A 14,459-nucleotide genomic window follows, 5' to 3' on the forward strand; every position below is an offset into this window, starting at 1 on the left:
TTAATTTAAGTCCAGGTTTAGTGTGGGTTTGGGCACTAAGACCCTATGTATGAGCTTTGTTGAGGGGGGAGAGGTGGAGTGTGATTCTGTTAATTCTTCTTGATCTCTCCACAGCTTTTGATACCATAGTATCTTGCAAGATTAACTCTGTAGAATGGGAGTTAGGGGCACTCATGAGTCCAATCAGCAGAAGCCTTGTGCAAGGATTTTTACTTGCACTATGGCCCCCCCCCCTCATTCCCCCCATGCCCCGTGAAACTGGCTTGCAGTGGTCAGAAGAATCCATGGAACAGTGCAGAACAGGGAGACAAGAGGGTGAAATGCTTGCCCTGATGAGACGATCACCTTAATGTGACATTGGATCCCTCCCAGTGCTGCTTTCAGATAATAGCATGGGTGATTTTTGCTTGACTCCATTGCATTGTGCTGTAGAGTCCTGCAAAGTTCCATCTTATCCCCCATGCTGTTAAACATACGTACCACATGGTGAGATCATCAGAGGTTTTGGAGTGTGGTGTTTTTCTCTATATATCATCTAAGTCAAGTGAGGCTGTGCAGGTGATAGCTTGCAGTCTGTGTAGATTACAACTGAATTTGTGTAGATTACAACTGTGCAGATTACAGTTTGTGTAGATTATCACTGTGTAGCGACAACTGTATTTAATGTGGCTTGGGTGAGGACAAGCAAACTAAAGCCAAACAAAGCCAGATAAGATAGAGGTGCTGTTGGTAAATGGTTCCTTTGTCTGGGAATTAGGTGAGCAATCTGGTCTACATGGGGTTGCATTCCCCAAGGGAACGCAAATGTGTAGAGACCCATTGCAGCTTTGGGGTTGGTTTGCCTCCTACCACAACTCCTGGACTGTGATAGTATTGCCGCTATGATGCATTCTCAGGTTAAACTTTTGATTTGATTACTCACATGTGTAGTATGTGGAACTGCCGTTGAAAACTATTCGGAAGCTTCAGTTACTGCAGAATGCAATTGCCAGAACTTCAGCTGGCACAGCCCAATGGAATAATTTTACACATTCAATCTGAATGACGTACATTGGATGTCTATTGGCTTCTGAGCCTAATGCAAAGTGCCTCTTCTTCCAGGCTTAGTTATACAGCCTGGGACCAAAAACATGAAGCGATTATTGCGTTTCCTTCCTCTAACCTTAATCTTAGGATCTTCCAAGGGGGGTAGCTCTTCCCTTGCCCTGGGAAGTTTGTTACATGACAAGGGAATCTTCTCTGTGGTGGCACCATATCTCTAGAATCCCTTTTCTATAGGAGTACAGTGGACAGTCGGGTTGCGAATGTGATCCGTGTGGAAGGCACATTCGCAACCCACAGCGCCGTGTCTGTGCACGCGCGGGTTGCGATTTGGCGTTTCTGCACAAAGCGCAATTTAGTACTTCTGTGCATGCATGATCGCTGAAACCCAGAAGTAACCCATTCCGGTACTTCCGGGTTTTGGCGCGTCCGTAACCCGAAAAAACACAACCTGAAGCATCTGTAACCCGAGGTATGACTGTACTGTTAATACCAACGTCAACATTTATTTATTTATTCCTTTAATTTTATTGTATTTTATTGAGGTATTTTTTGTTTATTCGTCCCTTTTATATTCCACATTGATATCTTTGGAGATGGATGGCAGCAAAAGGCTTTAAATATTATAATAATTGTAATATTTGTACCCCGCCCATCTGACTGGGTTAAATATAACATGAATGATGCTGGGGGAAATAGCTTCCTCTTCTATTAGTGATGCCTTTGCTGAATCAAAAGCAATTCCACGAGTGCAAGGGCACCAGTTGGTTCCACCTACTTTACTGCAGCACATTCAAATGAGCTACAAGGCCAGAAGATTGTTGCTGTCAGCCATTCACACTGAAATACACTGAACTGTAATTTGTATTTTACGTACAGTTCTTCACAAAGCATGACAATACTTTTGAACTGTCACTGAGTAACTAAGGGACTGCATTTGGCTCAGTCTCTCACTGTGTTCTAGTGACCTTGCATACTTAATCATAATTGAGAGTCAAGTGACTTTTATGGGACATGAATTTTAATTAGGCTTCACATTAACAGTGAAGGTACTTTGTCTAGAATTCCTCTGATTGTGATAATTAATTGGCTGTCAGGAGTCAGCCTCCTGTCTTCCAGAATCCGTTGAACAGCATATTTTCAAATATTTATGAAGATGTTTTAGTGTGTATCATAGAAAATTTCATTATCATTATAATTACATTTGGAAATAGGACAATTTTCTATTGTCAGATAAACCTTGGGAGATAACCCTTATATATACCCAGTTGAGCACTCAGCATGTGAGGGGTTCCTGCAGATACCAACTCATCAGAAGATCTGTTCTGCACAATATAGGAACCAGGCCTTTACTATGTACTATGGCCTTGCAGCACCTACACTTTGGAATCCCCTCCTGTTAAATATTAGACAGAAACTGGCTCTGTTGTCTTTTGGCATCTAAGACCTCCTTCTTCCAACAAGCCCTTTACATGGAGATATTTCCCAGTCTGCATTTGTATTGGATTGTTTTTAAAATATATTTTTTAATTGTTTTAGTGCCCCACACCTGTTCTAACCTGAAGCAGAAACAAAATCTGAGAATCCAAGGCAAATACTCAAAGGAGACACAGAGAGAGCAAGCAGCTTTATTTGTCTTTTGTTGGAGCCCAAGGCAGCTGGCTTTTCTCTGTCAAATTCCACTTACACACACGGCATGAAGCCATATGGTCAGTGCTCTCAGGGGGGTAGTAATATTTGGAGTCTAGCACCAACACACACATGAACCCATTCAAGAAGTGTATTAAGAATATAAGGCAGGTGGGCAAAAGAAAGAGGCAAAATGGAGCTTTTATAGAAAATAAAGAAAACAATTTAAGTCTACCCTATTGTAATTACTGAAGAGCGGGCTTCTGGTCTTGTGGATAACATTGCAGTGTTGATAGATGAAAGTTGAAGGACAAAGGCTGTTGGCAACAGTAATCTTCTAAAGGCACATTCCTGGTGGCCTTTGACGGACAGCTGGCTCTTAACTAGCCACTCACAAGACAGTCATGATCATCAGGAAGAGGTGCTTTAAATATTTGGACATTGGGAGAAGAGCTATTGCCTGGAGCTATTTCTCCTATCCTTGCTAGATGCAGCCCATTCCTCACTTAGTGTGTTCAAGGGATATGTGTGTCTTCCATTATACATAATGGGAGGTTAGGTAGACTGGGTAATCTTAACAGGACAGGCTGACAGTAGGGCATGGAGCCATGAGCTGGGGGGTCTATATGGTTGACCATGCCTGTGGAGAAGGGGGAGTTAAGGGATTCAGTGAGTTCTCTAAAAATACTGTTCTGGGATGGTCTGTTCTGTTCATATTGTTTTTTCTGTCATGTTTTAAAGATCTCCCTCAGCTTTATGGTTGCCAGACAGTAAGGTAAAGGGTAAAGGGGACCCCAGATCATTAGGTCCAGTCGTGACTGACTCTGGGGTTGCGGTGCTCATCTCGCTTTACTGGCCGAGGGAGCCGACGTTTGTCTGCAGACAGCTTCCGGGTCATGTGGCCAGCATGACTAAGCCGCTTCTGGCGAACCAAAGCAGCTTACAGAAATGCTGATTTGAACCACCGACCTTCTGATCGGCAAGTCCTAGGCTCAGTGGTTTAACCCACAGCGCCACCCGCATCATACTAAATTAAAACTCACGCTGCAGTGGGTGCACCTCTAGCATGCTTCAAACAAGAGAGTTTGTTTATTTAAACCACCTGAAAATATGTTTAAGAAGGATCCCAGTGTATAATATTTTTATTAATACTGCAACTTCCAAACTAGGTATACAGGAGTGGGGGAGATTCCTCAGTTCATAGGTAATCTACCCACTGAAGGAAGTTGGTGACTGATATGTTCCTTGGCCCTACAGTGTGAGCGGAAGAGAAAGTTATCGGAGAAGTGGCAAAAATTACTCTTATGGCAAACGTTTTCCCCTCCTCTGTTGTTGTTGTTTAGTCGTTTAGTCATGTCCGACTCTTCGTGACCCAATGGACCAGAGCACGCCAGGCACTCCTGTCTTCCACTGCCTCCCGCAGTTTGGTCAGACTCATATTTGTGGCTTCGAGAACACTGTCCAACCATCTCGTCCTCTGTCGTCCCCTTCTCCTTGTGCCCTCCATCTTTCCCAGCATCAAGGTCTTTTCCAGGGAGTCTTCTCTTCTCATGAGGTGGCCAAAGTATTGGAGCCTCAGCTTCAGGATCTGTCCTTCCAGTGACCACTCAGGGCTGATTTCCTTCAGAATGAATGTGTTTGATCGTCTTGCAGTCCATGGGACTCTCAAGAGTCTCCTCCAGCACCATAATTCAAAAGCATCAATTCTTCGGCGATCAGCCTTCTTTATGGTCCAGCTCTCACTTCCATACATCACTACTGGGAAAACCATGGCTTTAACTATACGGACCTTTGTTGGCAAGGTGATGTCTCTGCTTTTTAAGATGCTGTCTAGGTTTGCCATCGCCTTTCTCCCAAGGAGCAGGCGTCTTTTAATTTCGTGACTGCTGTCACCATCTGCAGTGATCATGGAGCCCAAGAAAGCAAAATCTCTCACTGCCTCCATTTCTTCCCCTTCTATTTGCCAGGAGGTGATGGGCCCAGTGGCCATGATCTTCGTTTTTTTGATGTTGAGCTTCAGACCACATTTTGCGCTCTCCTCTTTCACCCTCATTAAAAGGTTCTTTAATTCCTCCTCACTTTCTGCCATCAAGGTTGTGTCATCTGCATATCTAAGGTTGTTGGTATTTCTTCCGGCGATCTTAATTCCGGTTTGGGATTCATCCAGCTCAGCCTTTCGCATGATGAATTCTGCATATAAGTTAAATAAGCAGGGAGACAATATACAGCCTTGCCGTACTCCTTCCCCAATTTTGAACCAATCAGTTGTTCCATATCCAGTTCTAACTGTAGCTTCTTGTCCCACATAGAGATTTCTCAGGAGACAGATGAGGTGATCAGGCACTCCCATTTCTTTAAGAACTTGCCATAGTTTGCTGTGGTCGACACAGTCAAAGGCTTTTGCATAGTCAATGAAGCAGAAGTAGATGTCTTTCTGGAACTCTCTAGCTTTCTCCATAATCCAGCGCATGTTTGCAATTTGGTCTCTGGTTCTTCTGGGAGTTCTTGGTCCACATACTGCTTAAGCCTGCCTTGTAGAATTTTAAGCATAACCTTGCTAGCGTGTGAAATGAGTGCAATTGTGCGGTAGTTTGAGCATTCTTTGACACTGCCCTTCTTGGGGATTGGGATGTAGACTGATCTTCTCCAATCCTCTGGCCACTGCTGAGTTTTCCAAATTTGCTGGCATATTGAGTGTAGCACCTTAACAGCATCATCTTTTAATATTTTAAATAGTTCAGCTGGAATATCATCACTTCCACTGGCCTTATTATTTGCAGTGCTTTCTAAGGCCCATTTGACTTCACTCTCCAGGATGTCTGGCTCAAGGTCAGCAACCACACTACCTGGGGTATACAAGACATCCATTTATTTCTGGTATAGTTCCTCTGTGTATTCTTGCCACCTCTTCTTGATGTCTTCTGCTTCTGTTAGGTCCTTTCCACTTTTGTCTTTTATTATGGTAATCTTTGTACGAAATGTTCCTTTCATATCTCCAATTTTCTTGAACAGATCTCTGGTTTTTCCCATTCTATTGTTTTCCTCTATTTCTTTGCATTGCTCGTTTAAGGCCTTCTTGTCTCTCCTTGCTATTTTTTGGAAATCTGCATTCAATTTCCTGTATCTTTCACTATCTCCCTTGCATTTTGCTTGCCTTCTCTCCCCCGCTACTTGTAAGGCCTCGTTGGACAGCCACTTTGCTTTCTTGCATTTCCTTTTCATTGGGATGGTTTTAGTTGCTGCCTCCTGTATAATGTTACGAGCCTCCATCCATAGTTATTCAGGCACTCTGTCCACCAAATCTAAATCCTTAAACCTGTTCCTCACTTCCACTGTGTATTCATAAGGGATTTGACTTAGATTGTATCTTACCAGCCCAGTGGTTTTTCCTACTTTCTTCAGTTTGAGCTTGAATTTTGCTATAAGAAGCTGATGATCTGAGCCACAGTCAGCTCCAGATCTTGTTTTTGCTGACTGTATAGAGCTTCTCCATCTTTGGCTGCAGAGAATATAATCAATCTGATTTCGATGCTGCCCATCTGGTGATGTCCATGTGTAGAGTCGTCTCTTGTGTTGTTGGAAAAGAGTGTTTGTGATGACCAGCTTGTTCTCTTGGCAGAACTCTATTAGCCTTTGCCCTGCTTCGTTTTGAACTCCAAGGCCAAACTTGCCAGTTGTTCCTTTTATCTCTTGACTCCCTACTTTAGCATTTCAATCCCCTATAATGAGAAGAACATCCTTCTTTGGTGTCATTTCTATAAGGTGTTGTAAGTCTTCATAGAATTGCTCAATTTCAGTTTCTTCAGCACCAGTAGTTGGTGCATAAACTTGGATTACTGTGATGTTAAAAGGTCTGCCTTGGATTTGTATCGAGATCATTCTATCATTTTTGAGATTGCATCCCAGTACAGCTTTTGCCACTCTCTTGTTGACTATGAGGGCCACTCCATTTCTTTTACGTGATTCTTGCCCACAGTAGTAGATATGATGGTCATTCGAACTGAATTCACCCATTCCTGTCCATTTTAGTTCACTGATGCTCAGGATGTCAATATTTATTCTTGCCATCTCATTTTTGTTTTTGTTTTTTTTTTTTATAATAATTTTTATTGATTTTACAACATAAAGAAAAAAACAAAACAAACATAATGCGACTTCCCCAAACCTCCCCTTCACTGCATCCAAATTTCAAAATTTTTAGCAATTCTTCATCCCATTTTTATATTTAATTCTCTTTAAAAAGAGTTTCTGCTTTATAAATTTCGATTTATAGCTGTAATTCTTAGTGTCCAATCCCCTGACATCTTAACATTCCGAAATTTTACAACAATTTTTAAGATAGATTTTAAATTTTTTCCAGTCCTCCTCCACTGTCTCTTTCTTCTGGTCACGGATTCTGCCGGTCATCTCTGCCAGTCCCATAAATTCAGTCACCTTGGTCTGCCATTCTTCCAGAGTAGGTAGTTCTTTAGTCTTCCAATACTTCGCCAAAAGGATTCTTGCTGCTGTTGTTGCGTACATAAAAAAGGTCCTATCTTTCTTTGGTACCAATTGGCCGACCATGCCCAAGAGAAAAGCCTCCGGTTTCTTTACAAATGTCCACTTAAGGATTTTCTTAATTTCATTATAGATCATTTCCCAGTAGGCCTTAATCTTTGGGCAGGTCCACCAAAGGTGATAAAAAGTTCCTTCACATTCATTACACTTCCAGCAATTGTTATTGGGCAAATGATATATCTTTGCAAGCTTGACTGGGGTCATGTACCACCTATAGATCATTTTCATTATGTTCTCTTTCAGGGCACTACATGCCGTAAATTTAATACCTGTGGTCCATAACTGCTCCCAGTCAGCAAACATAATATCATGACCAATATCTTGTGCCCACTTAATCATGGCTGATTTAACCGTTTCATCTTGTGTGTTCCATTTTAGCAGCAGATTATACATTCTAGACAAATTCTTAGTATTGGGTTCTAGCAATTCTGTTTCTAACTTTGACCTCTCCTTCTGAAATCCTAGTTTTCTGTCCTGCTTAAAAGTTTCATTAATCTGGTAATAATGTAACCAGTCTCGGACTTTAGGTTTCAATTTCTCAAAACTCTGTAGTTTCAGCTTCTTGCCATCTCATTTTTGACCACATCCAACTTACCCAGGTTCATGGTTCTTACATTCCAGGTTCCTATGCAATATTTTTCTTTACAGAATTGGACTTTCCTTTCGCTTCCAGGCATATCCGCAACTGAGCGTCCTTTCAGCTTTGGCCCAGCCGCTTCATCAGCTCTGAATCTACTTGTACTTGTCCTCCGCTCTTCCTCAGTAGCATGTTGGACGCCTTCCGACCTGAGGGGCTCATCTTCCAGCGTCATAACTTTCATATGCCTGTTGTCTTTGTCCATGGAGTTTACTTGGCAGGGATACTGGAGTGGCTTGCCGGTTCCTGCTCCAGGTGGATCACGTTTGGTCAAAACTCTCCACTATGACCTGTCCATCTTGGGTGGCCCTGCACGGCATAGCTCATAGCTTCTCTGAGTTATTCAAGCCCCTTCGCCACGGCAAGGCAGTGATCCATGAAGGGGTTTCCCCTCCTCACCTGGAGATAAATGGTATCCCCGTTATCTTTTTGGCTGTAGATAAACTGATCAGATCTGTATTGCAAACATCTCTGTCCATTTAGATTGTGCTTAGGTCAACTTTGAAGATAGGGTGTTTACTTTAAAAGTTAAAAATGACTGCATACAAAGATGCATTGAAAGAAATGAAAGAGCATAATGTAGGCTGTATTTTCAACCTGCTCTATAGGAAGGAGAGTGTTATTACCCACATTAATTTTTACATTTTCCTATGCATATCATTTTGTAACCTGTCTTGTCCTTTGTTACTGTTTTTAGTATGTTCTTCAATTTGGTGTATAGAAATTGCACCCTTTAAACTGTTTATTAAAAATGCAAATCCACCCTCTATAAAAGTAAAGTTTAAGAAAATTAGCCTCAGTTGATGAATTCTCAGCTGTTGAAGCACCATGGCAATCTCAGCAGAAAAGCCTCATGGTGTTGCTTTTTGTCTTTTAGGTTTGCTTTCTGCGGTGTGCTTTCATGCTCCTAAATAGTAATTCAAAGTTCATGAGGCAACAGTTTTATCCTGAGAGGAGCTTAGCCTTCTTTGGCAAGCTGAATTTCTTGTTTTCATTCAGAGTGGATAGCATGTCCTTTATCGCAGCTGATCTCAAAAACATGAAAGGTTGTGTCTGGTGCCTTGCAGGGTACTTTAGATTTCCTTATCATTATAAGTCACCTTATGCTGCCTTTCCCCCTTTTCTTCTAAGCCACTATATTCCAAGATGAAAGAAAGAGGTGATAGGAACTCAGAGCAACAAACTTTCATTCCAATCCTTCTATGGAAAGTGTTTAGTTCTCTTTTTCTTTCTCTTCCAAAGACTACTACATAATGCAGACACTACTTACCTCTTTTCAGATTAATATGTTGGAATATAAGAAAACAATGCTCTAACATGGCACTAATATGGCTTGCCTTCTTTTTATAGGCAATGGCCTTAACATGATCACTATATTCCAATGTAGTTTTGAAATTCATGATGTTCTGTCACTTGTGTTATCTCAGCGTTTTTTCATTCATCTTAACTATCAGTTTTCTCTTGATATATTCCACTTGCTCAAAGCTACTAGTGAAAAATGCTGGCGGAATTAAAATAACAATGAAGGATTGAATCAAAATAGAAATAGATCAGCAACTTTCTAACATGAACGTTGGTGATAGTAATTTTTTTTAAAAAATGGGCTTGAGGGGTGTTAGGATTTTGTTTAGTTGTCTAGTTTTATTTTGTTAGGCATTTATGGAAAACAATAAAAATACTTAGCAAAGTAAAAATAAAAAATCCTGAGCTTCTGGTTTCTTCTCATGTTATAAAAATGTACTTCAAAGAAGGCTACTTTTAAATTGTAATTACTATAATTACACTATATTATTATACAGCTTCTTGTTTTCTTCATAATGTCAGTGCAGTACTGGACATTTCTAGTACACTATCACTGGGCACAAATGTGTGTAATTTCAGGCCTAATAAAAACTATCCCCTAATCATTTTTAAACTTTCCTCCCCTACCAATTGTTTTTACAGAGTAGAAGAAAACTCAGATAGGAGGAAATCAGTGGGTGAGGCACTGGCAGCGCAATTTGGTAGATGCGAAAACTGGTAAGTACCCAAGCTTTCTCTGAGACTCTTCCATGTTGTTTTGCAGTCCCCCCCCTTGACAATGCTTGAGGAAATGGGTTTGCTGATGTCACACATAATTCTGCCCTCAAATACCATGCCACCAAGTTCTTAATTTTTCTATCCACGTTTCTGATCTTAAACCAAAGGCAGGAATCGACTTCATGACAGGAGAGAGAGAGAGAGACGATAAACTGTTGCCTGTTTATCTGTGAGATCACCAAGTCTGAGCCCCCCCTCTCACTCTCCCCACACTCTGACAACTAAGTTTCTATGCTCTCTGTGTCTCATCTTCTTGCTTGGAGTCTGCATCACTGTGACTTGGTTCCATCTCTGCATCTCCAGAAAAGAATTCCCGGGTGGGAGATGTGTGTGTTTTTCCTACTAGTCTCTGGGTTTGAGAGGTTTGCATGCACTCAAATGGTGTATTGCAACTGGTTTGTGGCTGTTAGTGTTCATTTTGATGCCCAAAGCAGGCTTTTTGAGAAAAGTATGGTACATCTGTTGAATATCTTCTTCTACTGCCGCTGTTAAAAGTACAGGAACTTGGTGCAGAGAATAGGTTGCAACCATACTTGTTCCCCACAAAATGTACAATCTGAAAAACCTTTCTAGACTGCTTGGTTGGAGCAGGATTGTATACTGCCCAGTGAATTTTGGATGAAGGGCAGTATACAAATTTAATAAGTAATAATAGTTGTCATTTTAAAAAAAAACCTTGGCTCTAAACCCAGGAGAAAACTAATATGGGAAAATATGCATTGTGTTGGGTTGTTATGAGATAAAAAGAATGTATTGTTACTATATGATCGATTACCTTGTGGTTACTAACATAATCCTATGCATTTTACGCAGAAGTAGGATTCACTTTGAGTGTGCATAGACTAGCAGTGCTCTGCCTCCCTTTCTTTCTGCCTCTGCCTACCATCTGCTCTACCCTTTGTCCCACTGGCCAGTGCTGGAAACAGAGCAGGAGCGCCAGCAGCTCTCTGGGAGGTTATTTGAAAGCACAGTAAGAGAGGGACGTGGGTGGCGCTGTGGGTTAAACCACAGAGCATAGGGCTTGCTGATCAGAAGGTCGGTGGTTCGAATCCCGCAACGGGGTGAACTCCCGTTGCTCGGTCTCTGCTCCTGCCAACCTAGCAGTTCAAAAGCACATCATACTGCAAGTAGATAAATAGGTACCGCTCCGGCGGGAAGGTAAACGGCGTTTCCGTGTGCTGCTCTGGTTCGCCAGAAGCGACTTAGTCATGCTGGCCACATGACATGACTGGAAGCTGTCTGCGGACAAACGGCGGCTCCCTCGGCCCATAGAGCGAGATGAGCGCCGCAACCCCAGAGTCGGTCACGACTGGACCTAATGGTCAGGGGTACCTTTACCTTTACCTTTAAGAGAGATTAGTTAAAATGTAGGCCACAGATTAGGAAGGATGAACAGGACCAAGTAGCTTCTAGGGTAGTTGAATAGCAGCATCACAAGACTATGAGAAAAGCTAGCCTAGCATTCTGTTCTTACAGGACCTGTTCTTACAATACCAGCTGCCGATGGGATGGCTACAAGCAGAACCTGAGTGCGAAAGCACTCTCCTCACTTGTGACCCCCAGCAACTGGTATTCAGAGGCGTACTGCCTCCCAGCAATGAGGAAGAATTTAGTCAGCATAGCCAGCATCAGCTAGGAGGCCCTCACAGCCTTATCACTCCTCTTTTCAAGCCATCTATGTTAGTGGCCATCATTATTTCTTGTCAGAGCAAATTTCATATAGTGTCAAGGTAGGTTTCCTTCAGAATTAGTGGACCTTCCCAAATGATGATAATTAACAGGAGTACCTGTTTTGGCAAAATAAGCAAACATTGATGGACTTTGAGGAGCAAATTGGTAAAATTGTATGTATCGGCAAACCTACCATAACATTACTTTCGATGGGTCTTCTGTGAGTAGGACTTAATTGGCTATAGTCCACTGACTTGAACACTGAACATGTTTGTTTGTCACTGGTTGGACAGAGAATCCTGTGCACAAATAGATTTTTGTGCATTATTCTTCAGACTGACCCAGCAACTAGAACCACGTGTACTAGCCATTTAAAAACCTGTGAAATCTGTCGTTCATTATTCAGAAGGGCGAGTAGGGAGACTGGATTCAGCTTCCTCCCATGCAACTTTTTCACTGTCAACCATCTGACTAGTGAAATTTCAGCTTTTTAAAAAAGGCTTTGTGTTTGCAGTTTGGTTACTTTGTCTGTCTTTGTCATGGATCAGAGCCACCATGTTTATTTACCAACTTTTACTCTTCTTAAACAGAAGAAGTAGAGTTTGACATTTTGTACAACTTTGTGTTGAGGGCAAAATATGACATAAAAATTGAAGGTTTGACATTTTGCTTCCCACATTTAGTATAACAGATCTTTGTTTCTTGAGTTGACATTGCTCAAGAAATATATTTTTGAATGTATTTACAAACTCCTCAACAGGGTAGTTAGAGTGTTAGAGTTTCATTTGAGTAAATAGAAGTCAACATTTTTGTGAAGTATGTAGGACTTCATTTTATAAAAAAACATAGGCAAAATGACTTTTTTTAACCAAATGAAATACATTATTCTATTAAAAATAGTTTTAACCAATACTCAAAAAGGGTTGCGATATGTAACATTGTTCAAGCACAACTGCACTAGTATTACATGAATCAAGTTCTTTTTAATAAAGGCCTCAACATGGCAAAGTTTAGAAATAGGTAGTATGCATGCACATAATACAACAAAATCTTTTATAAAACAGCTGTATTTTTTTTTTTTGCAGTGTTCGTACAAAGGGAAAAAAGAGCCACCACAAACATATTTAATCTGTTAGATTAATATCTCATGACAGCTAAAAAATCAGTAATGTGTAGCAGAAGAACAAAAGCCCCCACCCCCATTCTTTGTGTACAGGTGTGTGAAATCTTTTGTGCCTTTAAAGTTATGTATAAAATATTTCAAGGACTGTTTTTTTCTTAACAACCTAGAGAAATTGCACTACGTATTTCTGTCACAATTAAAAAAAGGCAAATTGTATTGATTTTTCTTTTCTTTTATTCTTCATAACAACATAAAATAAGCTAATACTGTACCAGAGAAAGTGCTGGAAACTCATTACATTGAACGCTCTCCACCTACTACTGAGAATGTGATTTTGAGGTTTGTTGAAGAAATTTTAAAAATAATCCACAGCAGCTTTTAAACAGATACAAAATGATGAAGACTGGGTTGATTTAATATTTTTAGGCAAGTATGGGTTCTCCCCACTCTTCCCTTTAAGAATTCTCTTATTGATGTGTGTGCTTATGGCTTTTTGCTCTCCTTACACCACGGGGGAATTCATCATACACAAATAATGCATATGGCTGAGTAAATAAATATATAATATGTGTGTAGGCGATGCCCTCTTGTGCTCCAGGTAAGCTACTGTATACAGGACTGCAGAATAGGCCTTAGCACACATCAATTAAGGTCTTTCCACTTGCAAGTCGTATATCACTAAGTTCTATACGGTTTTACTAAATACGAAGGTTTTTTACATGGTATATATGTTTAGTATAGCTTGGACGACCACTGAATCTCCAAAACGGAAAAATCTGTGTTCATGCAGACCATTAGATGTTCTCTATAGTACTCATAACTTCTCGGCAACCTAAAGCTAACTGTAAAAGGAAGTTATGCTTTATTTGTGAAAGTAGGTTTCCTAAAATTTTAACAATCTGAAGTGAATTTTTAATGGGCACAAAGAGAGTAGACCATCCATACTTCCACCATTTAAAAGATAAACAAATTCACACACTGTACTACAGCCTTCAGACCATATAATGGAAAAGTGCAGATATCATCTTCATTAAGTAAAACCAAAGGAAAAGGCTCATACAAAATAGATTGCTCATATTCACACTACAAAGGATTTTTTTTTAATTTGTAACAAATTCAATGTGTGTTATATCAGCAGCATTGTTGTAAATTTTACTGTAGTGCAGATTTTTTTTTCATAAAAATACCATACAAATGGTCAGTCAAGTCATCAGCAAAAGAAAAACCCAGAAAACCACCAACCAAACAGAAAAAAAAAAATCCAGAGGTAATGCTGATGCTAAAACAATTATAATACTGTTGGTACATAGAAAAGTAATCATTATATTTTATACATTTATACAGTATACAAAAGGTTACAATGGATTATGCCACAGTCTCCCTTATGCCAATATCTATTTTCTTTGGAAGGAGTTCTTTCCTCTCATCAACACTGGCTAAGGAGTTTCGACAATTTTGCCCATCCATGTACAATTTTGCATACACTGGATTGGAGTAGTTTGTTGGCTGAAAAGAGATAAATATGTGATAAGAATAGCTCAAGCACAAAAATCAATAAACCTCTCAGTTTAATACATCATACAACGTGCACACATAGGAACAAATTGGGACATGATTATTCATTACCTTGGCTCACGTAAATAATAAAGAGTTGTTAAATAACTAATGGGACATGCTTTTAATACAACTGATGACATGCAACATGAGGGGAAACAGGGCTTT

The 14,459-nt window shown here is 40.4% G+C and overlaps 1 protein-coding gene and 1 long non-coding RNA gene across 4 annotated transcripts in view; one reads left to right on the top strand and one right to left on the bottom strand.

Annotated features, from left to right (window-relative positions):
- LOC309348824 overlaps window positions 1-14,459 on the top strand; it is a 169,662-nt gene that overhangs the window by 105,284 nt on the left and 49,919 nt on the right. The window contains exon 3 of the long non-coding RNA XR_014159561.1: window positions 9,809-9,883. This is a non-coding gene — a long non-coding RNA (uncharacterized lncRNA). The remainder of the gene's footprint in view (window positions 1-9,808; window positions 9,884-14,459) is intronic.
- Window positions 12,578-14,459, bottom strand: part of LRP1B (LDL receptor related protein 1B) — a 778,324-nt gene continuing 776,442 nt past the window's right edge. For all 3 annotated transcript variants that reach the window (XM_081869915.1, XM_081869916.1, XM_081869914.1), the window contains one exon: window positions 12,578-14,243. In XM_081869915.1, coding sequence (XP_081726041.1) covers window positions 14,103-14,243 — 141 coding nt within the window. In that variant the 3' untranslated portion in view covers window positions 12,578-14,102. The remainder of the gene's footprint in view (window positions 14,244-14,459) is intronic.

Source organism: Podarcis erhardii (assembly GCF_964252035.2).
Source record: "Podarcis erhardii genome assembly, chromosome: 1".
Lineage (NCBI taxonomy): Eukaryota > Metazoa > Chordata > Lepidosauria > Squamata > Lacertidae > Podarcis > Podarcis erhardii.